Genomic DNA, 23,231 nt, shown 5'->3' with positions numbered 1-23,231 from the left:
ATTTCGTTTTTTCTCCAGTGTTCCAGCGGAGTGGAATTTAACTATTGCCACTATAAGATTTGGCTACTCTGAATTAATGACCCTTTTAGAACTGCCGTAACGTGTTGTACTTGTATGGCCAAAGTGATAACCTCATTTAAGTAGTATTTGTTATTTTCTATACGTGACCCGCCGACGTGGCTTGCAGCTTTTGAATTTCTTCGATAAGTTCAAGGCACCCTTTCTTGATCGATCTCTCACATTTTTAATCCCACGGCCTAATGGTATTTTTCTGTCTAACATTTATATTAGTCTTTTGTGGAATATTTAAATAACCAATTTGACAAATTCTAAGTTTTTAATACTTATAGGATATCATAGCATTTGGTTCATGTGTTTTTCATTTCTTGTGTTACAATGAAGAGGGGCATGCCTTTTAACTCGTGTAAAAAAATGACTATTCTGCTCTTGCTTATTTGACCTACTATCTAAAAGCTTTTGCTCCATTGGCTCCATGTTCATGATAGATTAGTGCACTTTGTGTATGGTCTGACAGATTTGTGTCAAATTGATTTAATTTATTTCTTTGGACAAATTTGACAAAACTTTGATGAATTTGAAATATAAACTTACTAAAAATATTTTATTTGAAATACTTTTATAAAGTTTATTGAAAAATCAAATTCTTAAAAGTTCAGTCAAAATGGAATGATACTTCAAATTTGACAATTTTATTTCATTTTTCAGAAATTTGACAAATTTGATAAAACTTTAATGAATTTTAAAAAGAATGAGCCTTTTAGAGCTATTTCAAAGTTGACAATTTTTTTTAAAATTTCAAATTTATTCCATTTTTAGGACAATTTTTAAATTTGACGAATTTAAATATTTTTGAAATTTTGCTCATATTTCAAATTCGTCTTTGTTCTAGAAAATTTATCAAATCAAAATCAAATTTGTTACAAACCAAATAAATTAAGTCAAATTTGTTGCAAATGTTTCAAACCATATACAAATTAAACTAATTTTCCATGAACGTTAGGCTAAACTAACAAAAACCTTTTAAAAGTTGGGTCAAATTAGCAAGGACAAAAGTGACTTTTTGACTTACGGTAACACCATTGCTTGTGCTTCCGGAATAGGGTCAAATAAACAAAAAGTTGGCAAAACAGGGTCAAATTGGAAGTTATGCTACAAAACAGGGTCAAAACGCAAATACCCGAATATTTATGTGTTGCCATTATTATGTAAATCACCTTTCCTATGCTACGTGTAATATTTTTCACTATTATCCTTTTTATAAGTTGCTCATCTCCCATATCATAAAAAAATATCTTTACTCCTATAAAAGTTTACAATGATGAATCTGTGGGCCACCACTGTTAGGTCGGTACCCTGCCCCCTTCCCTCCACTCCCACATCACCCCTCACCTCCCTCGCTCTAATCCAACTAGCTGGTACCCTGCCCCCTTCCCTCCACTCCCACATCACCCCTCACCTCCCTCGCTCTAATCCAACTAGCTCGGCCTCCCTAGCCGGCCACCACCCCTCGACCGTCGTCGTCGTTAGGGATGACAATTTTACATCTGGGTATGGTTACCCACGGATACCCGACCTAATGGGTATGGGTGTAGGGGCATTTAACTTTTTGTCACTGTTACAATATTTATAACAGATTTGTCACTGGATCCACATGTCGTAGACTCAGAAAAGCCCATGTGTCATAGACAACGACTGACAAATCTGTTTTGACCACTCGTAAGAGTGGCAAAAAGTTAAATTTCTCCATGGGTAGGGGCGTGGGCGTAAATTTTACCCGTAGGCATACCCGGCCGCTACCCGACTACCTAATAGTGGCGGTCGGGTTTTAATTTTTACCCGCCGGTAACCATCGCCTGACCCGAATATATTTTTTCCCAATTAACCCATATAAAAAACCATATATATTTTATTTTTTATTTGATGCCCTGATTTTGGATAAAAGCTAGCAGTAAATCAAGTCATAACAAACTAACTAATAATTATATATATTTGAATAAAATAAATGGTTTGACGTAGATGCAAAAGGATAATCATTCAAACGAAAAAAGAAAGGAGAGAGTATGCCATAAATTTAAATCGATCTGTAATACGAGAGAAATGGAGTAACGATGAAGCTGAGGGGAAAAAAATAACTATTCGTCACTTTTACGTATGAGTGTGAATAGATTTATCACTTGTCTTTCACAAGTGGGTGACATGGATTAAACGGTTCTGGTTCTTCACCATCGCTGTCACCATTAAGCGAGAACTACGACAACTCCGAAAGCTTTTCGTCCTCCCCCGCGACTTCGCGAGCGCGAGGCGGCCACCAGGTTCATTGAACGAACCCACAGCCTCCACCAATCGCTCTCTGCATCCTCTGCTTGTTCATCAGGGTTCTAACTTTTTTAGTTTAGTAGTATATCTCACTCAACTGGGCTGCTGGATTTATTCCCTCCTTTTTTTCTGGCGCTGGCGAGCGAGGCGACGGAGGACGAAGAAGAACAAGCCGGGCGCCAGGTTCATTGAATTTGAACCTAGCTCCTGCTGCTGCTGCTGTAGATTAGTTTACAGCTCTAAATTTCTAATCTTTCAACTTGGCAGAGCATAAAGAGAGGTGCCGGTGCCCTGCAAAGGGGGGAGACAAGGGAGAGAGGGAGGGAGGGAGAGGGGGCCAGGTCAAGGAGGGAGGAGGAAGATGAGCAGCGGCGGCGGTAGCGCAGCACCACTCCTCACCCCCTACAAGATGGGAAGATTTGATCTTTCCCACAGGTTCAGCCTCTCTCTCTCTCCCTCTCTTCCCCAATTTTCCAATCCCCAATTTGCCGACCAGCCTGTGTTAGATGATAAGTACATGAAAAATTTGCAACTGGCGTCGATTCGTTAGGTCTGAAATCCATCTCTGCGGCATCAGGGTTCGGGTGCTGATTCTCGTTCTGGAGAGGAGAGAATATAGTAAGCTTGCCTTTTACCATTTAGGGGAGAGGAAATCCATGGACGATGGATCGTGGTTTCGTCGTGTTTGTTTACTGAATGTTGTGTTATTAGCACTACTGTTGTATAGTTGTTCATAGGACACTAGATTCTCCCCCGTTCATTTTTTTTCCTCACCTTTTTCACTTTTGGCTCTTGGCAAGTTGGAATTCGTATTTTGTATCTTATTCTACTGTGAAAAGAACAGACATATGTACTGAAACGATGACGTAATCGGTCGGGTTTTGAGCAGAAAGGCTCGATTATGGGTGACTCAAATAATGGAAATTACAAATGTGATGTTTTCTGAAGAATTGCAAGTTCTCTTATAGTCGGTTTATGCCCCCTACTAAGTCCCAACAAATTCAATGATTTCTCTCAAAACATATGGTAAGATGAGCAAACGCGCTTGTAGCACAGTTGTAGAGCCTAATCTAAATTCTCCCACTTATAGGGGACACTGACCTGGGTTCCCACCAAAAAAAAATCCCTCCTCGCAGATTCTAGTAGAAGTTATACGTGTTTCCCAAACTGCTAAATGATGTACTTTTTAGAAAAAAGTTTCTATATAGAAGTTGACCATCTCATATTTTTAAAGTAGATTTTTTAACTTTTTAGTAATTAATTATATTGTTTATACCACGAAATAGTTATTTATATAGAAGTTGATTATCTCATATTTCTAAAGTAGATTTTCAACTTCTAGTAATTAATTCTATTGTTTATACCACGAAATAGCTACCATAAAAATCAGATAATCTTTTATCTTTCATTTTCATCTAACAAAAGGATGCTGCCTTAATCGAATGCCTTGGGCCATCTTAAACCTTCCGTTTGAGTTTTTTTTTCCAAAAAAATGGTAAGATGTGTATCCAGCAATCCTGCACTCTAACTAGAAACCTGTCGCTCTTGTTTATGCAATCATTCATATTTTACTAAAGTGTTACTTGTCTGTCTAGGGTAGTTCTTGCACCACTGACAAGGCAGCGATCCTATGGTAATGTTCCCCAGCCTCATGCCATTCTCTACTATCAACAGAGAACAACCAAAGGAGGCCTTTTAATTGCTGAAGCCACTGGAATTTCCGACACTGCTCAAGGGTGATTATCCTAGGTTGTTAGGCCATGGCTTCTTGAAATCCCAGAAGCCATGCTCAATTATCTTTTTGAAAATTCAGAAATCTTTAAAGATCGAACGTTGCCGTATGCATTCAAGGTACAAAGATACTCCTGGCATTTGGACAAAGGAGCAAGTTGAAGCATGGAAGCCAATCGTAGATGGTGTTCATGCCAAAGGGGGAATATTTTTCTGTCAGATTTGGCACGTAGGAAGAGTCTCTAATAACAGTACGTCTACTACATCTGATATAAGCATGTTCTCTAGCTATATAATTGACTGTGGTATTGCAATTGCAAGCAGGAAAGCCTTTAAATTGGATTTCCAAATTTTGAGACTATGCTTTGTAAAACACTGTATAATTATTCACATTTCACTGATCCCTCATTGCAGAGTAAATTATGCCATATTTGTTTTAAATGAAGTTGTGTAGACAAATGCTTGCTCATTTTCTGTACACCTTTTTATATGGTATCCAACCATGTAACCTACGAATATATGTTCAACATCACTATGCAGCTTTTCAGCCTAATGGGCAGGCTCCAATTTCGAGCACCAATAAGTCAATGAAACCTGCAGTAAGAGCCAATGGCATAGATGTGGCTACTTTCTCAACTCCTAGGCAATTAGAGACTGATGAGATCCCTTCCATCGTCAATGATTTCAGGGTCGCAGCTAGAAATGCAATTGACGCTGGTAAGCACCTTCCTAGTATGTGTTGCACACTGCATATCTAGATTAGGATCATTTTAAATTATCTTAGTTGTTGCATTAAATATTTGATGAATATCTAGTAGTTTAAACTTTAAACCAAGATCCTTAGTTTTGACTCCTGAGGAAAAGGGCAATCTAACCTTCATGTTTCATGTGGTGTGCAGGATTTGATGGTGTTGAAATCCATGGAGCTCATGGTTATTTGATCGATCAGTTTCTAAAAGATCAGGTCAATGATCGCATTGACAAATACGGTGGAAGCTTAGAAAATCGCTGCCGGTTTGCGCTAGAAGTGGCGCAAGCCGTAGTTGATGAAATTGGAGCTGACAAGGTTGGGATAAGGCTGTCACCCTTTGCCAGCTATTCAGAGGCATCAGACTCAAATCCAGAAGCTCTAGGTCTGTACATGGCAAATGCACTAAACAAGTTAGGAATTCTCTACTGTCACATGGTGGAGCCTCGGATGGCAAAACTTGGTGAAAAGTTTGAAACCCCCTACAGTCTTGGTCCGATCAGGAATGCTTTCAAGGGAACATTCATAGCCGCTGGTGGATACACTCAGGAGGATGGAAATAAAGCAGTGTCCACTGGCTATGCAGATTTGGTTGCTTACGGGCGCTTGTTTTTGTCCAATCCTGATTTGCCTCGGAGGTTTGAGATAGATGCTCCTCTCAACAAGTACAACAGAGAGACTTTCTACATCTCTGATCCAGTTATTGGGTACACTGACTATCCTTTTCTTCCATCAGATGTCTGAATGTGCCTTTCGGTACTGTATTGGTAGGATGAAAGGAATACGGCCATTGATCTGGATGCTTAGCTATCATGTGTAGTGGCAAAGCATTGATAAAATAATGTCACTACAGCAATTTCAGCACTGCGTGTGAATAAAAGGGAAAAATAAAGATAAGTGAAGCAGTTGTTCATCTGTTGAGAATTCAATTTAGTTTACATGCAACTATAGTGAGCCATATAATCTCTTGGGGCTTGCCTGTCTCCTTTTGCTCCCAAATGTGTTCTCACAGTTATTCAGATGGTTAACTGTGGGTGATAAAATTTGTCAGTGACTGCAAAACTTTTTTGAGTATCGTGAAATATATTTCACTGACTGGGATATGATAGTATGGTTGAAATAACAAGTGGAACATGTTGGTTGCATGTAAGCAGACTGCCATTACTAGCTTAGCATGTTTCATGTTTCAGAATTCCTTTTGTCCTGAAATTCTGAACTGCTTTCCTGATAGTTACTGATTGGCGGGTCATACTGCCCACAAACTTTTGTTGTGTTATGAAAATCTCAAAGGCCTAATTTTCAGTCCTTTACGAAATGATTCATCATCCACTAGACACTCGATCTTATCATGAAAGTAATAGCTTAAGCATGTTTTGAACCATAATTCCCTGTACTACTCGATAGAGCCATCTAGTAAGTAAGTTATTAGAACTTGTTGCTGGTAGAAGCCAGGTTTGTGGATTAAGAGAATATCATGCTTAGCTTTAATAGTGGTTTCGTAGATATCACCACTGGGAGGGTGCCAGGATAAAGTAAATGAGAAGCATTACAGGTCCTAATATAAAAATGAAAGCTACTAAGCAATGCATGTGGTGCCTTTAGCATCTTGGAGGTGTTAGAGAGCTTACTTTGGAATTTAAAGTGTTGTTTGTCTTAGTTTTCCTAACCGTTCCCACTTTTTAGTCTTATCTAGATTTATTTATGTGCTAATGAATCTAGACACATATACAAAACATATATCCTGATATATAGATGAATCTAGATACATCTAAAAAAGTCTTATAATATGGAACATGGAGAGTATTATGTAATTTTATAGCACAATAGCTGTCACATTCCTCTCTCTTTCTCTGCTTTTTCTTTTGTTGACAAAGTACCATTTTCAAGGAAGATATACAGTGACCGTTTGTATCATAATGAATCCACACTGCACAGCTACAATCACACTGTCGTCTTGGCCGCTTGTTTACTGGTCAACAAAGATATGTATCTCATCGAAAATCTGCTTTATGTTAATATATTCTTTCACATACCTGCAGTTTTCCAACAATTATTCTCCTACAGCATCTGCATACATGGAATTTTTAGTGTAACTAAAACATGGGATCATTCAATGAACCAACAAACTGTCATGTCTGCCTCTGTTTGCTTAATTATGGTTGGGCAAAGCCCTTGAAAGAATTTGTTTGGCACGTTAGTCGTGATTTCTGAAATTTTCTAGTGTCTAGTTCTGGATTTAACTGTATGAAGAATAAAAGATACTGCAGTATGCTAAATTTCCAGAACGGTGAAAACTGGCGTACTATCGCAGGGTAACCAGAATGATTTTGGCGAGGCTAAACAAATTTTCTGCTTCCAGAAATGGAAATAATTTTGGTACTATGCGTAGCTGTTGATAGAGCGGGAGTGCCCCCGTCTTTCGGTGAATGGGGATAAATTCGTACTCGTGGTGTGCTCATCAGCCCTTAATCTCGTTCAGTAGAGATTAGGGTTTTAAATCTCGGGCTCTAGCTGCCACTATCTCTGGCTGTAGCTTTTTAAAAAGGTTGTAGCTATTTGCTATCATATACTCCCTCCGTCTCTAAAGGTTTACGCCGTTTACTTTTTTATATATATTTAACTATTCGTCTTATTTAAGAATTTTAAAAAAATATGTAAAACTATATATATGTATAAAAGTATATTTAACAATAAATAAAATGATATAAAAATAATTAATAATTATGTAAATTTTTTGAATAAGACATAGTCAAACCTATATAAAAAAAGTCAACGGCATCAAATATTTAGAGATGGAGGGAGTATAATTTAGCCACTATAGCTTCATTTAGCGCACTATTAGCTATTTGAGCAGATCAATCACTAAACACCTTAGCCTGCTATTTAGAATAAGTAAATAATGATTTTCAGACAGAATGTGCTTTACATAGATTTCAGGAAGCATGAATAGGTTAGGAATAATTTTTTTTAATGATCTTGTTCACAAATGCAGGGTGTGTTTCATATTTCATAGCAGACTTAGCACGTTCTTCTCACAAGTCACAATACCCTTATATATCCATCCCTGTTCCTTTTTAGTTATTGTATTTAATGAGTAAGCCTGTAAAGTTTCTCTGGAATGTAAGAACTTCATAGGAACTTTTCGTTATAGGTAAACTAGTTCAATGCTACCAGGAATCAGCAAAAATCCGCATGTTTCAAAAGATGACTTACTATTGGTAGCCACAGTTCTTCCTTGGTACCTCAAGAGGAAAGATAGTAATTGGTTGGCATTCTGTGCTTACTTGAAATTCTTATTAGAGCAATTTTATAGCCCTTGAGAAGGCACCAAGATATACCAAAATTTTTTCTAAGATACCAAATTTTACATTAAAATTTTGGTATCTCCCTATACCTACTCAAAGATTATAAAAATACTTTTCTTATTATGTTGAATTAATATTGGTGAGCCTGCTGACATTTTTCCTCGGTGGTCGGTACTTCAACATGAAGGATAGTGGTTGGTTGGTAGCCTTTGTTGTTTCTTTTACCTGTGGCCTTGTCTTTTGGTTTCTGTTTATGCTTATAAGCTAAAATTTAAACTTATAACCTTAAGTTATGAGTAGACTTTGGGGTTTTATCGTAGTTTTTTTATATTGGCTTTAAGATCGCTAAAAACACGTATTTAAAAATTTTATTCATAAATTATTTTTTATTTGTAAATATGTCATTTGATTTTCCCCCTGATATCAGGCAACATAGGCTAGTCTTCTTAAGTGAACTTATAGCATCATTGGATAGGGTTAGAAAAGGGAGACAAAAGAAATTACTTAGAGTTTTTTCTATTGTCCATTATTATTATCTTTGTTTGTTTTTGGTCCAACTCACTAGAGCAATGCTAAGGCATTATTATGATGAATAAACAGAGTCACCCTTTGTTAGGTAAGGCATTATTACGATGAATAAGCAGAGTCACCCTTTTTTAGGAAAATAGACGTAAGGTGGAGACATGGGGTTTTACTTGGAAACCCTTGCCGATAAAAAAACAACGGGCACCAACCAGCAATAATTACTATAATGAGATAATTATGACTTAGAAGAATACAACATGCTGTCACACCATTCTCCTGTAGCTTAAAGGAGATATACACCCTTATCTTTTCGTTTTTGCTTAAATTTATAAGAAAGATTTAAATTTTTAATCTTAAATTTGGAGTTTATTTTGAAGTTTTTATCATAGTTATGTTTATGCTTAAGTGGTGCATCTTTATTGAATTGAAAAAATATTTTTGGGAATTCTTTCTGCTGCTCTGTAGTGACCAACTGTGTGTGTGTGTGTATACACACGCGCGCACTAAATATACTTGTGTTGCAACAGGTTATTAAGAACAATCTTTTATCTAAAAAGAAAAGGAAAAATAGCATGCTTTGAAACTTAGGAAGTTGTAGAACTATACGAATACAAAAGGCAAGCAAGGCATTCACATATAAGGGTGGTGGTGCACAAAGGATGGATTCCTATCAACAAAAGAGTTGATAATAGAGGAACAATTGTGTTATTTTAAAATCTTACATAAATGCATGTCCTATGTTAACTAGATTCGTTGATTCTAAGGTTTCATTGGCGGTCCCAAGATTTGATTAATGACTGAGATGATTGCACTGATGTACCCCTGTAATGTGATTGCTTCCATAATAATTAATTAAACTTGGAAACAACTTGTTTGGAATCTAGGTCTAAAGCAAAGGGATCATTAAAGGGGTGGTCCTGGTAAGCTTCAATCATGGGCCCATATGGCATACTGTTTTTCTTTGGTTGTGATCAGTTAAGATTCTTGAATTATGCCTGCATTTTTCTTAGTCTTAGTCAGATATTCATGCACAAATTGATTAAGAGCTAAAGTGTATGCTTACACAAGCTTATTATTGAAAAATAGGCACGAAGAGTGGTCCTGGACTCCTGTGAGTAATTAATTAACCGCTTGATTTGTGTGTATTTATACAGTCCCATCTTTTTAATTTTGTTTATGCTTATAAACCAAAATTTAATATTTTAGCCTTAAATTTGTAGTCGATTTTGAGATTTTTTATCAGAGTTTATTTTCCAGCCTTTGCTTTTAAATCACTAATAACATATATATATAATTTTTTTATTTATAAATATATCATTTCGCTTTTCCTCCGAACCGACGAAAGATGACCACCTGTAATATTCCACACCAGTGCAAGCTTTATTCTTCTGGTACTTGCCAATTCCGGAACGAGGGCATGGGAGGTTTTGGTCTATTGGATGAATTAGTTTTTAGTGCAACTCGCTTTAAATAAACTATGGTACTAATCACTGGGCTGAGATATGCTGATCAGCAGATACATTTTTTCTTCACAATCGTGTTTCTTCTTTGATTATTCCGAATGAAGCTTGACAATAACTATGGATGGTGCCAATGGAGCACCATTTTCTTTTGTTCGTTGAAAAAACTAGATTGTATAAAGGTGTTGGCCTGAAAACCAAATACTACACCCATTTCACTATTAAGACTTTTAAAATATATACATCGATCAAAGATAAATCTAGACATGGCTAAAAAGTACTGCATCGTAAAACAGAGCAGTGGCGGATCCAACATGGGACGGCGGGTCTCGAGCCCCCACTACCCCGTCAAATTTATTGGAGCTCCCATGATTACCCTCCTAAAATTTTATGGCAAAAATAAACAGGGGCTGAAACTCTATCTAATTTGTTCAGACCTCCCTAATCTCGTTGGCTAGATCCGCCACTGAAACAGAGGGAGTAGCATTCCCTAATCTCGTTGGCTAAATCCACCACTGAAATAGAGGGAGTAGCATTCTAGTGGTGGCTTGATCTCTAAGTATTGTTCATTCCCCCTTTGTTTAACTCTTCAGAAGGATTTGTGGAATATATATTGTGGCAATCCTATTTTATACAATTGTTAGGCATATTATGGCGGCAATGAGAAGATGAATTAGGAGAAAGGAATGGTAGATTATATAATGTTAATCTGACCTTTCAAAGTAGAACAAATTCTTAACAATGTAAAGTGCAAATGACTTTGTATGAGACATATTCCTCACTAAATATTCATTATTCATGGACCACTTGACTATCTAGGATGAGCTAGCACGAGACAATATGAATTTAACTCATTGGAACAACTTTTATACACTTATAAAGTAACTTGCACCCGTTTACCATGTTGCCTTGGGGTTGTAAGTGATCCCCTTCAATCCCCATGGAGGATGGATTAACTGACCATGTTGCAGGCAGTGGCTGACATGAGAAATTGCATGTTCCATCATCAGCTACACAGGATCTTTGGGCCTTGGAGATGAAAATTGCATGTTCCATTGAACCTTTTTTTTTTAGGTAACAGCACACATTTTTGGCTAGGTGCAGTATGTGTACAGGCTGGAGATATACGATTCAGGTCTAGCAGAAGCAGACTAGCAGTAGCAGGAACTACAGAAGTGAGCACCATGAAGGCTATGCAGGGGACCCAGAAACATCAGCATTCAGTAAACATGACCAAATGTAAGAGACATTCAGGCAATGCACATACTGCACCTTCTGTGATGTGCAATGGCTGGCCTACCAAATTATTCCTTGTCCCTCCCCAAGGCCACAATAAAAATGCCCCACTTCTGCGGCAAAACCAAGCCGCCATTAGCCTCAAAGATCCAAGGCCTAGCTGCCGCTGCCGCTGCCGCTGCCACTGCCACTGCCACTGCCTCAGAAGCTAGTTCAAACTAGTGGAGGGCTTGTGTGCAGAAAGAAAGAAAGAAAGAGAGAGAGAGAGGAAAACACAGGAGCACTGAAGAATCATCGACCGGTGTGGTGATGGCTCGTGGGAAGGTTCAGATGAGGAGGATAGAGAACCCGGTGCACAGGCAGGTCACCTTCTGCAAGAGGAGGATGGGGTTGCTCAAGAAGGCCAAGGAGCTCTCTGTCCTGTGTGATGCTGATATTGGTGTCATTGTCTTCTCCCCTCATGGCAAGATCTACGAGCTAGCCACCAATGGGTAAACTATATATATATATATGTGTGTCAATGTGTGCTTCTCTTCATTGCTCACTTGTGGTCCAAAAGGATTTATCTTCATTAGTGGTCCAAAAGCATCTGTCTAGAAGACTGAGAACATCTTTCTCTTTTTTCTCTTTCTTTCATCTTAGGAAAGTTGTTGATGTGTTCTATGTATGCATGGTTGGTGATGACAGGAACATGGCAGGCTTGATTGAGAGGTACAAGAGTAACCTCCAAGAAGCACAAATTGAAAGTAGCGAGCAGAACATATCTCAGGTGTCTCAGGTCAGCATCCACACTGATAGATCACAAGATATTTCGCAGGTAGCATTACAAAACTGTATATGCATAAGATAACAAAGAACTATGTATGCATAGAAATGACATTTGTCTTATGGAAATCTTTTAAGACGACTGATGAGGGAACTTCAGCTTGTGCTTTGCATTTGCTCATCGGTGATGCTGAAAAAAAATGGCACAATGCATGAATATTTCTGTGTACATAAGATCAGAAATTTATTGTTTTGGACAGTAGTGCCTCTAGAATTAAGTATTGTGCTATTGCAGGTGGTGCAACAAGAGGTACTATTTCTAAGGCAAGAAGTTGACCTGCTTCAGAACAGTTTGAGGTAATCACTGGCATTACTTGTATACAATGAGACAGCATTTATTTCATTTTATGAGAAAATGACCCTAGTAGTTCAGTTGATACTCTAAATTATTTTGCATTTTTTGTATCTTGCAAGCAATAATGTGTAAAAGGTGCAACATGAAGGACAGGGAACATGGTAATTCTATGAACATCACAAAACTCTATTCATGATATTTCTTTAAATAATGTATTCAGGAGAGTATTAAATTAGAATATAAGAAATGAAAAAGGAAAGGGAAAGGGAAAGTGCAACAAGCTAATGATATGCAATAGTGGGCTAAGGCCACAGCGAATCCATAAGAAGTTTCAAAAGATCATGAAAAACACTTTTCAAGTATGTAGGAAACTAGAGCCTAATACTGATATCGAAACTAATGGAAAAAAGATAGGTTTTTTTTATCATCCTTAAAAAGTATCTCAAGGTAATAAGAATTTTAGTACAAATTTTTGATACCTCAAGACATAATGTATCTCAAGATACTACATTTTTTAGAGGTATTTTTTTAAGGATAGTAAAAAAGCTCAAAAAAGATAAGCAACTAAGCACGTACTGCAGGTACATGTACGGTGATAAATATATAAACCAAATGAATCTTGGTGAGCTGCAATCCCTCGAAAGTAAACTTGAAGCATGGGTGCATAACATTCGCACTACAAAGGTAGGCCATTCATCACTGTGCAGTAAGGAGGACTTCCAAAACGTTGGTACTTGAATAATGTTATTGCTTTTTTTTTTTTCTTCTGTTGAACAGATGCAGATCATGTCCAAGGAGATCGAGATGCTCAAGAACAAGGTTAGATCAGCCTGCTTCATTTCATTCCTCTAACCAACTTAATATTTGAGCTTGCCTCACATATAGAAGAGATGCAAGTAGAATACTCTTCACCACATAGTTTTATGTGTTTCAATTGCAGGAAGGCATACTGAAGGCTGCCAATGTCATACTTCAAGAAAGGATACTTCTGGCAATTAATTTTTTCAGAGAAACAGCACTGTTCAAAATCTTATTTTGCTCTTGTAGGAATTTGTTCAGGATTAGAATTAGAATTTTAAAATAGGCTACAGTTGATTAAAAGAGGTATTATTTGCCATCCATTTTTCTGTAGAAGCACATATATTTTTGTTCGTAATAAGGCGACTCCTATATATTCTGGTGTCGACATATACATTTAGGAAGCTCCTATACAAGAATGTTTGTGCTATTAATTTTCTAAGGAACTCAGAATAATCAAATACAACAGCCTAGGAATTAATCTAACAAAACAAGGTTTATAAAACAGGTAAGCTGATAGGCTCCCATCATTTTGCTGTTGTTAGTGCTTATAAGCTAATATTTAAATTTTAAAAGTTAATTTTGTGTTTTTTCATTGTGATTTATTTTACAATATTTGCTTTTGAATTCCTATGGATGTGTACATTAAAGTTTTACCTGTAAATTACTTTTCATTTGCAAATAAGCCATTTCCCCAAAGGCAAAACGATGGGAGCCTATAATCTTGCAACATCAAATATCTCTGCTATTCTGCAATTAATGGAGAATAACATTGTATCTTGTATCATCTCTTAAATTCATTCTTGGCCCATCATGTTTCAGTTTTAGATTAGTGCCTTTCTTACTATCTTGTGTCTACAGATGATCGAGCAGAGTACTATCATGTTTCAGTTACAGATTAGCATCTTCTTACCTTTTTGATCTTTTGTGTACAGAAAATCGAGCAGAACACTATCATGTTTCGGTTTTACATTAGCACCTTTCTTACTTTCTTGATCTTGTGTCTACAGATAATCGAGCAGACTAGTATTCTGGATGTGGGCGGCAACATAATGATACCACAAGTGCCATTCCAGCTAACCACGGAAAGTAACTACTATTTCTAGCGTGGAAGGCTGAACTGCCTGCCAAGTTATCTCACCAGTTCTGTTTTGAGTTGCACAAGGCTACAGTGAAAGGACCTCTTATAAGCTTTGTGCATGTTCATGTTGTAGAAAAAAAGAATGTCTTGAATTTGAGTCTGGATTATTCTGAATATGTAAATCAACCTCTCAGACTGAAATCTTACTACATTACATGTATCTGTTTAATATGGTACAACTTTCCAGATGCAGTGTTTGATTAGAGGATCATCCAAACTAGGAAATTAGGTTCTTGACTCCATTTCAACAGACGTTGCAAGACAGTAACTGAAGTGTTACAAATCTAAGAAGGCAGAGGCACACATTTAGCAAATATGCCATGTTCATCCCAAGTCGTGGAAGATCCCCCCAGATCATTGCACCATCATGATGAACAGCAGCTGCTCTTCTGCATCTGCTGCTGCTGCTGAATTGGCTGGCCTTTCATCTGAACTAGATTGGATGCCTTTCTCTCCAGGCCTGCCTGGCTCCCAGATTTTCTGCAGATTAGACACAAAAGTTTCAGCAGCAGCACAACTTGTTTACAAGAAACTCTGAAACTTAATTCATTATCCTACTGCTTCTTGATTGCGGCACACATTGCTAAGAAAGCCTCTTCAACATTGATCGAGTCCTTAGCACTTGTTTCGAGGAACGGAATGCCCATCTCATCAGCATAAGCCTGCAGTGATTTGTACCTTTTCGTTGAGCTTAAAAAAGTAGAACTTTGTTTTTGAATCGATAAGTCATCCATAATGTGTGTAATAAGGTGGTAGTAGTTTGCAATGCGACCTGTGCTACTGCAGTTTCAACAACCCTGCTCTCTGCCAGATCACACTTGTTACCAACAAGAAGCTTGCATACGCTGTCATTGGCATACTTGTCGATCTCGCTCATCCACTCCTTCACATTGTTGAAGCTCTCCATATCCGTAATGTCATAGACGATCTGGATGCGTTCAACGGAAACAAATTTTATACTGAAAACACACTTGTAAATGGCAAAACTTTGTTCACAGGTTGAAAAACTTACAATTATCCCATGAGCTCCCCGGTAGTAGCTGCTGGTGATGGTTCTGAATCTCTCCTGTCCTGCTGTGTCCCACTGTTTGCAATGCAAGTACCAATGTCAGACAACATTTGGGGCTTGCAGCGCCAAGAGCGGAACCAGCAAAGAGCTGTGCCTAGGGCTCAAATCTGTTATATTGTCCTAACTATTTACAAATTTAAATTTTTACTGGTATTTATACAGAATTTAAATAGAGTTTGGATCCTAAGACTAGGACTTGAGCCCAACTGTCCTAGGTCTGGTTCCACCCCTTACATCTTATTTTTGCAACCTATTCCATTCTATAGTTCGATCTGATGATTATATAGGAATCACCAGAGATCCTTTGTTGCTACAAACAATCAGATGCTGAATAAATATATAATTTGTTTTTGTCTGAGAACTAAAAAAGGTAGTTTTTAGGATTTTTATAGCTATTTAATAGTCTAAACGATGAAATTAACTATCTTAAATTAAAAATCTTCTAGTGGAAAATATCGCAGACTTAGTCCCTTCAAATTAGATCATATACCCACCTTCATTTTTTTATTTAACACCGTTGACTTTTCTCAAATTGTTTATGCAAATATGCAAAATTACAAATCATACTTAAAGTTATTTTAGTAATAAATCAAATTATAACAAAATAAATAATAATTATTTTTTAATAAAACAAATGATTAAAGTCGACGATATTAAATTAAAAAAATGTACTTGGTAGCACAACTCCAAGCAACAATACCTCCAAGTGTGATCGCACAAGCTCAAATCACACTAACTCTAATTTATACTAGAGATTACCGATGTAATGCCATAAGATACCGATACTTTAAGATATTTTTTATTGGACCGGATCAAATCTCTTTATACAAGCCGCCCGATTTATATATCCAAGCAAAAAAGAAAATCAATCACAGGAATTAGAACTGGCACATTGAGATTCAGAAACTGCAATCCCAAGTCGCCATTATAACCAAACGGAGATCGAATTGGCCAAATCACCAGAGGACGGATCCAACAATTCGAGCCAGCCCCAAGTTCCTTAAAAATCGGCAGGGAAGGGGGGCGACTAGATCAAGCCCCAAAATCGGTGCAGCGAGGATTTCACCTCCACGCCGATGTCGCAGGCCGGAGTCCGCGAAAGATACGGCGGCGCCACGCGCGCGACGAGCTGCTGGCCATCCAGCCAGCCATCGCGGGCTTACCGGCGGCGACGTCTCGAATCGACGTCGCCGTTTCACCGCTCTCTCTCTCTCGCCTGCCGTTCCGATAGCTAAATCGCGGAGGAGGAGGTGCAGGGAGGGATCGGCGGGCGAGGCGAGCCACTTACAATCTGCAGCTTGATGGTCTTCCCGTCCATCTCGATCGTGCGAATCTTCTGCGGATACGGGCGAAATCGTAAGTCAGGAACAGCCCAAGAACACAACGCGGCGACGGCGAGCGACAAAGAGGAGGGAGGGGGGGACTCACGAAGTCGACGCCGATCGTGCTGATGTAGCTGTCGACATAGGAGTCGTCCTGGACGAACACGACACGAGCGCATCAAAATCCAATGCATCAACGATATATATATATATATATATATGAATCTCTCGATCTTGGGAAGAACAAAGCATCGCCATGTTGCGAGGGGGCTGGGGGGCTCAAGAGCAAGAACGCACCGCGAATCGGAGGAGGAAGCAGGACTTGCCGACGGAGGAGTCGCCGATCAGGAGCAGCTTGAACAGGTAGTCGCTGGCAGCATCTCATCAGGAGCAAGCAGCAACGCAGCATTTTCAGTACGCGGAAATCAAGAACGAACGAACGAACGAACAGAAACCACAGTAGCTGCATGTAATTCTGCAAAAACGAAGAAAAGAAGAATGCGAGATTGGAAAAGGAAAGAGGATTACAATTCGTTGCCCATAGCTCTTCGCGGCTGCACCTGCAGCTGCTTCTGCACAGGATCAACGCTTGGACAGAGCTGGTGAGGAGGAGGCTCCAGGAACAAGAAGGTGGTGAGAATATGGGAGACGACGACCTAGCTGAAACCGGCAACCTCGACTCCGATTTCCAAACCCAGCTCGACGTCTCACGAGAGTAGTACTATAAACTAAACAATTCATCAGCCTGTGCATCATTTTTTTTTATATATCAAACTTTGCAGCATCACGACGTTGGAGTGTTCCCTCTCCCTGCAGGCAGGTTCCTTTGTTGTTTCATGGAAAATCAAACGACCTATTTATAAATAAAAAATAATTTAAAAATAGAATTTTATATGTATATTCTTAGTGATCTAAATCCAAGGCTAAAAAAATAAAGTTTAGAAAAAAAAACAAAATCAACTTCAAATTAAAAGTTGAAAATTTAAATTTTAACTTATATTTACATAAACAATAAACAATAAGACTGGTGTAAAAAATTCATGACAAGATTCACGGGTGCGTCGCATGCCTTGCCCGATGATACACGATCCTGTCGCGTACCTCTCCCTGTGCATACTGAATAGTCTAAAAGTACAAAGAAATATTACTTTGGGATGGAGACGCCATGAAGATAGCACAGAAAATTGTAGCAGAATCCAAGATACATTGGACAGCTGCCGGCAGTTTCATGTGCTACTCCTCTTGTTTGCTTGTGCGACCAAAAGCTGCGGTACTTTGTACATAGAGCATGTGTATATTACATAAGATTGGCATAATCTACCAGGCGAGAGCCATGAAAAGCTACTGGTTTCTCTGTGCAAAATGGACACTGAAGCTATACATACGTTTCTCATGTCTGCTTTCTACTGGAGAAGGCAAGTCTTTCAGAGGATGTGTGTGATTTTCTGACCTTCAGAAAGAAGCTACCCACTAGTCGAGTATTGTTGAAATAAGTAGGACAGTATCTTCTTATGGTCGCCCGATTGGAACCCGGTATTAGGATCAATCAGATATGGCACCTGTAACACAAAAGGTAACAAGTACTAAAAAATTATCTTCAATGTAAGATGCTAATACTGCAAGTCAACTATGGGTAACCAAAAACACTGGCATTCCGGCAATATAAATGAATTATGAGGTAACATGAGCATCAGAGTCTATCGTCAAATTTCTCAAATAATTTAATTGTTGTTCCTTCTGACTTAATACTATTCACAATGCATCATATGGCACGCTTTACCTGCTTGGAACCTGCTATCCTTTGAAGCAAATCTATCTTTGAGGACCCCTCTCCACAATTCTGGAGGATATAAGGAACCTCCAATTCACAGAGAGCCTCACGGACAATCCTTGCATACTGAATCACCAATCATACATGAGAAATAAAATGGATTAACTTCTAAAAACCACCACATATGAGAATAAAATAGAGCCAACTTCTACACAATGATAGAAAATATAGGCAGTGTTCTTACAGTATTGTTCTCAAATGAAAAGAGTTCTAGTTTATCTTCAGGTACCACACCAGCTTTGTTCCACAATGTCATTCCTCTTCCAGCTCGAAGAAGAGTAGGCACCCATCCTGTAAGAATTGTACTGCAAAAAGATACAGATATGACCTGAGAACAACCAAAAGATTACAGGAAACCCGTCTAGCATCAGAGTAGTTTCTTGGAAAGTATTTCGGATCTACATCATAGACATGTGTATTATCTCTAGCCTACAAAAGGTACAACGCATATAAGATTATCAAAACACCCAAACGAGACCTCTCAAGGAGTCCAATTGAAGGATTCTTTCCTTGTCCATACTGTCCGAACAGGTATTTTACAATATCACCTGCACATTCAAGACACATTAGTATCCATATCCATTTTGTGGTTTATTTGCTATCCAAATAGTAAGCTACTCATCTTAAATATTCTTATGGAATCTGATTTTTTTTTATGCCAAGAACAAAATAGTATTAAAAAATTCCATGTGTGGAAACTTATAAAAATATATATATATAAGGTTTAGTTGGACATTACCACTTTCATACATGGTGACACCATTACTTGCATCAACAAGAAGTGGAAACCTGTGTATAAGAACAATACCAGTTTAATGAAAGTTCAGGTTCAGGTATCTGTGTTTCTGTTCAACTGAAGCATTACTGCAGCTATAATAAGGAAATGCATAATTAACAAAGACATACTGTTCTTTCCCTCCAATTTTCTTGACCACGTCTCTATGTCTTAGTGACCCTTTTGGGCAAGGATATACCTGTAGTTTGTTCATATTTGGAGAGGAAGTTGTTAGCTAATTGGAATATGTTATAAGACTATATGTAGTTCCTTGATGTACATTGCTTCACAGCTAGCTATATTGAAATTCTATAAGGAAACAATATTGAGCAAAGCTATGTTGAATGCAACATATTCCTAATCATCGCTGCATTATCTCATAATTGCTGTATTTGGGGATGCACTGTAAGCACACCTCTGCAGAAAGGTCAAGCTCAGTCATGGCCTCCCGAACTCTCCTACAGAAGGGGCATGCCTCTATTGGGAAGGAATTGTTCAGTACATTCTGAAAAAAACTAAAATTTGCATGCCAATAAATCCGAACCAATGAACCAATATTTTTACCAAACTCATACAATTGCAGAGTCGGAGTACTTGTTGGGATAACATCATTCTCACTGCTAGTAGATACACTTGAACCCCATGGTAGTCTAGCTAAACTTGAGAGTGAAGATGTAGCAACCTGAAAATAAATGTAACAAATCATGAAGGGTCAAGAAAAAGGTAAACAAACAGAAATGATTGCATTTGCATTTAATCTTTCTACCATGACATTCGCAGTAAATACTCAGAAATTTTAGCATCACGATGAGATTTTGCTCAAATCACACTTTCCTTTTTTAGATAATAAACGACAAAGCTCGCATTACACTATCACCAGCAATCAATTATATACATCAAAAGTTTCCTTCAGCCCAGAGAAATTCGCTTCAAAGGATATCCAACCAATAATATCGAAATTTTCACTAAACTCTACATTGAAAATTCAAGCTGGCTTAGGATTTTTCATCTAAAACAAGGTTGGTTTAGGATATCTGCGCCTGCTAATCCATCCCGGGGCCAAACTAGCCCAGATATTACCTCCACGATGTCATTCCTCTCCTGCGAAGGGTCACCTCCCTGTTTAGACATTCACACTCCGTGAGCAAACAAGCCCAAAGCTTGGCGAATTGGCAGCAAATCCGGCAACAACCAATTACCCCGAGGAACTTGAGGAGCGGGCACAGGAAGGACAGGACGTTGCCGCTGGCGGTGGAGCTCGTAGCGTCCGCGGCCGCTTCCGTTTCCGTTTCTCCCGCTCCGGCGCTGCTTGGAGGGCGGCGCGCCCGGCCAACGAGGCTTACCGTCCGGGGGCGGGCTCGGGCACGAGGAGGACGAGAGCGCCCCTGCGGAGCTGGGGCCGCAGGGGCGGTAGTGCAGAGGAGGCGGGGATGGTGGTGGGCAGGGCGCGTGACGGGCAGCATGCCGTGGCCGGGCCGCGGTAGCTGGAGATGGGTGGGGGAGCTCCGGTGGCCTGAGGAGGAGGAGGGAGGGAAACGTCGCCGGCGTGGCGTGTGGTGGTGGGGCGTTGGCTCGTCTCGTCTCGTCGCGGGGAAATGGAAGCGAAGAGGACGGGCTCCGCTCGGCGCGCGTTGGGCCGGGGGCGACGCGGGGACGGACGCGAGATGGGCTTGCTTTGGCGATGCGATCAGGCGGTCGCGCGCGTGCACGATTCACCGATCATCGTGGGCTCGTCGTCGTGGCGGCCTGGCGGGGGCACCGGGCAAGCGAATTTTTTTTATCTTTTATTAAAAAATTTAAAAATAGATTTTTAAAAATAACAAATATATACCCTAGCGGCCAGTAGTGGGGCGTGAAATCTGATGTGACAAACAGCTACTAGGGAGGGAGGGGCAACGAACATTGGACGGAGAGTGACACCTTTATAGTCAGCCCCTTTTGTCACCCTATAGCTGGGTGTTTTATCCCCTAGCAGGAGCCCGTCTATAAATGTACAAATTGGGTGAGATGGAGGGTTGGAGGGGCTTGACTATTTTAAAGGCGGCCCCTTTCGCCTAGTAGGAAAATGCTTAAGCCCGAGCATGGCCTTGCAAGCACTGGATGGGGTTTCAACAGATAGATAAAATTTGTAGGACTTTCCTATAAAATGCGAAAATGTTGAAAAGATAAACGCCGGGAGCAGTTTGGACAACTGGCAAACTATTTACCGACCAAAAGACATGGGAAGATTTGGCATTCAAGACCTACAAAGATTTCGAAGAGCCTTGATATTAAGATGGTTATGGCTAAGGTGGAAACAAGATGGCTGTCCATGGGTGGACATGGATATGCCATGTGATTCAGGAGACAAGTCCCGAATATGCCATATGATTCAGGAGACAAGTCTCTATTCTAGGAAGCAACATAAATTCTCATTGAAAACGGTGAAATGTCGAGTTTCTGGCTGGAGAAGAGGTGCCCCAAGGATATAGCACCACGGTTTTACTGTTTAGCGAGCCAGAAAGAAAGATCAGTCCGAGAATAACTAACAAAAATAATTGGAAAATTATTTTAGAACGATGACAAACATAGAGGAAATAAATGAGTTCCTAATTCTTAGGCAAATGTTGCAATAGGTGGCAATGTCAAACTCAAAAGATGATATAATTTGGGTTTGGTCTATCAACGGGTGAACACGCGACAAGAAGTGTTTATCTAGTATAATTCAATGGCTCATATGTTGTACCGGAATTCAAAGCACAATGGAAGCCAAATGTCAAACCAAAACACATCATCTTAGGATGGCTAATCCTTCAGCAACTTACTCTAACGGCGGAAAATCTTCTAGTGAGGCACTAGCCATGCAACTAGATTCAGTCTTTGCACTGAATTAAGCTTCTGAGGCTTGAAACCACATGTTCAAAGAATGTCCCTTCACCTAGAACATGTGGAACTTACTCTCTTCTTGGTTAGCGCCCGCTCAACCTCTGCCAAACAATTGTGCTCTATAGGACTGATGGCAAAGGAATACCAATGAATCCCCCAAAAGTTTAAGTCAAGATAATATCAATGCTTCACAGGGCATATACAATAGTGTAACAATTGTTGTTTACTATAAGTTATATATAGACAAGGAAACAGATAACTTGTATAATAGGTTCTCTACTTAGCTGTCTATATAAATTTAATACATCATTTTCTAGGTTTATATTTATTGCATGCAACCAATGTATGAAGTTTTTTTTTTCCTAAAAGAATTGCATGTAGCTTCGGAGCACGTGTCCAAGCAGTAGACGAACAAAGAGACAACTTCTAAGTTTTTCTTGAGTTGATGATGTCACGTAGGATGATTAATCTGACGTGGATATATATGTATAGACGGCTATTATCTCACTGTCCCGTCCCATGGAACATTTAGCTAGAATGAAATTGCCACATTTTCCAAAACCAAAGCAAGACAGAAGAATAGCTCTCGTGTTTCGTCAAGGAGGATATTGGCACACGGAGTTTAGCATTTAAGCCACCATCAATGACTAGTTTATTCTCCTAGTTGAAGTCCCACCCACGCTCTAGGAAAATACTACCAATGCAGTCATAGGCAAGCTCAACCGCCTTTCCGAACAATATTGAGAATACAAACCCCACATTTTTACTATCAAGTGCAATGAATTTGGAAGAGTTTTAAATTTTTGATAAAATTTAATTGGATTTTGTTGGGAGTCAACGTTTTTTTTAAAAAAAACAACCGCTAGCCCCGTTTTTCTTCCTCATGTATGTCGTGGTTTGTCTGATAACAAGTGAACGTTAATTGCATTTAATGAAACTTCGATCACATTGTAGCGGGATGCAATTCC

The 23,231-nt window shown here is 39.1% G+C and overlaps 4 protein-coding genes across 6 annotated transcripts; 2 read left to right on the top strand and 2 right to left on the bottom strand.

Moving 5' to 3' along the window:
• The first annotated feature begins 2,298 nt into the window (after positions 1-2,298).
• On the top strand, positions 2,299-6,008 carry LOC102719761 (putative 12-oxophytodienoate reductase 11). Of its 3 annotated transcripts, XM_015836676.1 has the most exons (6): positions 2,299-2,520; positions 2,605-2,772; positions 3,933-4,073; positions 4,189-4,319; positions 4,609-4,785; positions 4,968-6,008. In XM_015836676.1, exons 2-6 carry the CDS (start codon positions 2,699-2,701, stop codon positions 5,558-5,560), a joined length of 1,116 nt encoding a protein of 371 aa, XP_015692162.1. In that variant the 5' UTR covers positions 2,299-2,520; positions 2,605-2,698; the 3' UTR covers positions 5,561-6,008. The 3 variants fall into 3 exon arrangements, with proteins under 3 accessions (XP_015692162.1, XP_015692164.1, XP_015692165.1); XM_015836678.1 differs by lacking the exon at positions 2,299-2,520 and having other exon boundaries at positions 2,687-2,772; positions 3,938-4,319; XM_015836679.2 differs by lacking the exon at positions 2,299-2,520 and having other exon boundaries at positions 2,693-2,772; positions 4,012-4,319.
• A 5,479-nt stretch (positions 6,009-11,487) lies between these two features.
• On the top strand, positions 11,488-14,474 carry LOC102707306 (MADS-box transcription factor 26-like). The gene is made up of 7 exons (XM_040523338.1): positions 11,488-11,833; positions 12,030-12,120; positions 12,403-12,464; positions 13,044-13,146; positions 13,240-13,281; positions 13,403-13,426; positions 14,271-14,474. The coding sequence occupies exons 1-7, from the start codon at positions 11,652-11,654 to the stop codon at positions 14,364-14,366; spliced, it is 600 nt and encodes a 199-aa protein (XP_040379272.1). The 5' UTR covers positions 11,488-11,651; the 3' UTR covers positions 14,367-14,474.
• Positions 14,423-17,654, bottom strand: LOC102719482 (GTP-binding protein YPTM1). Its single transcript, XM_006652259.3, has 8 exons — positions 17,321-17,654; positions 17,090-17,162; positions 16,899-16,946; positions 16,759-16,806; positions 15,414-15,485; positions 15,174-15,329; positions 14,960-15,063; positions 14,423-14,881 (listed from the first exon to the last, which is right to left on the bottom strand). Exons 1-8 carry the CDS (start codon positions 17,332-17,334, stop codon positions 14,767-14,769), a joined length of 630 nt encoding a protein of 209 aa, XP_006652322.1. The 5' UTR covers positions 17,335-17,654; the 3' UTR covers positions 14,423-14,766.
• A 170-nt stretch (positions 17,655-17,824) lies between these two features.
• LOC102707026 lies at positions 17,825-20,969 on the bottom strand. The gene is made up of 10 exons (XM_006653381.3): positions 20,598-20,969; positions 20,479-20,517; positions 19,963-20,080; positions 19,814-19,875; positions 19,530-19,597; positions 19,363-19,412; positions 19,102-19,171; positions 18,808-18,928; positions 18,573-18,689; positions 17,825-18,351 (listed from the first exon to the last, which is right to left on the bottom strand). The coding sequence occupies exons 1-10, from the start codon at positions 20,859-20,861 to the stop codon at positions 18,256-18,258; spliced, it is 1,005 nt and encodes a 334-aa protein (XP_006653444.1). The 5' UTR covers positions 20,862-20,969; the 3' UTR covers positions 17,825-18,255.
• Positions 20,970-23,231: the final 2,262 nt, after the last annotated feature.

This window comes from Oryza brachyantha, chromosome 4, assembly GCF_000231095.2.
Source record: "Oryza brachyantha chromosome 4, ObraRS2, whole genome shotgun sequence".
Taxonomy (NCBI): domain Eukaryota; kingdom Viridiplantae; phylum Streptophyta; class Magnoliopsida; order Poales; family Poaceae; genus Oryza; species Oryza brachyantha.
This window is presented reverse-complemented; position numbering and strand designations above follow the sequence as displayed.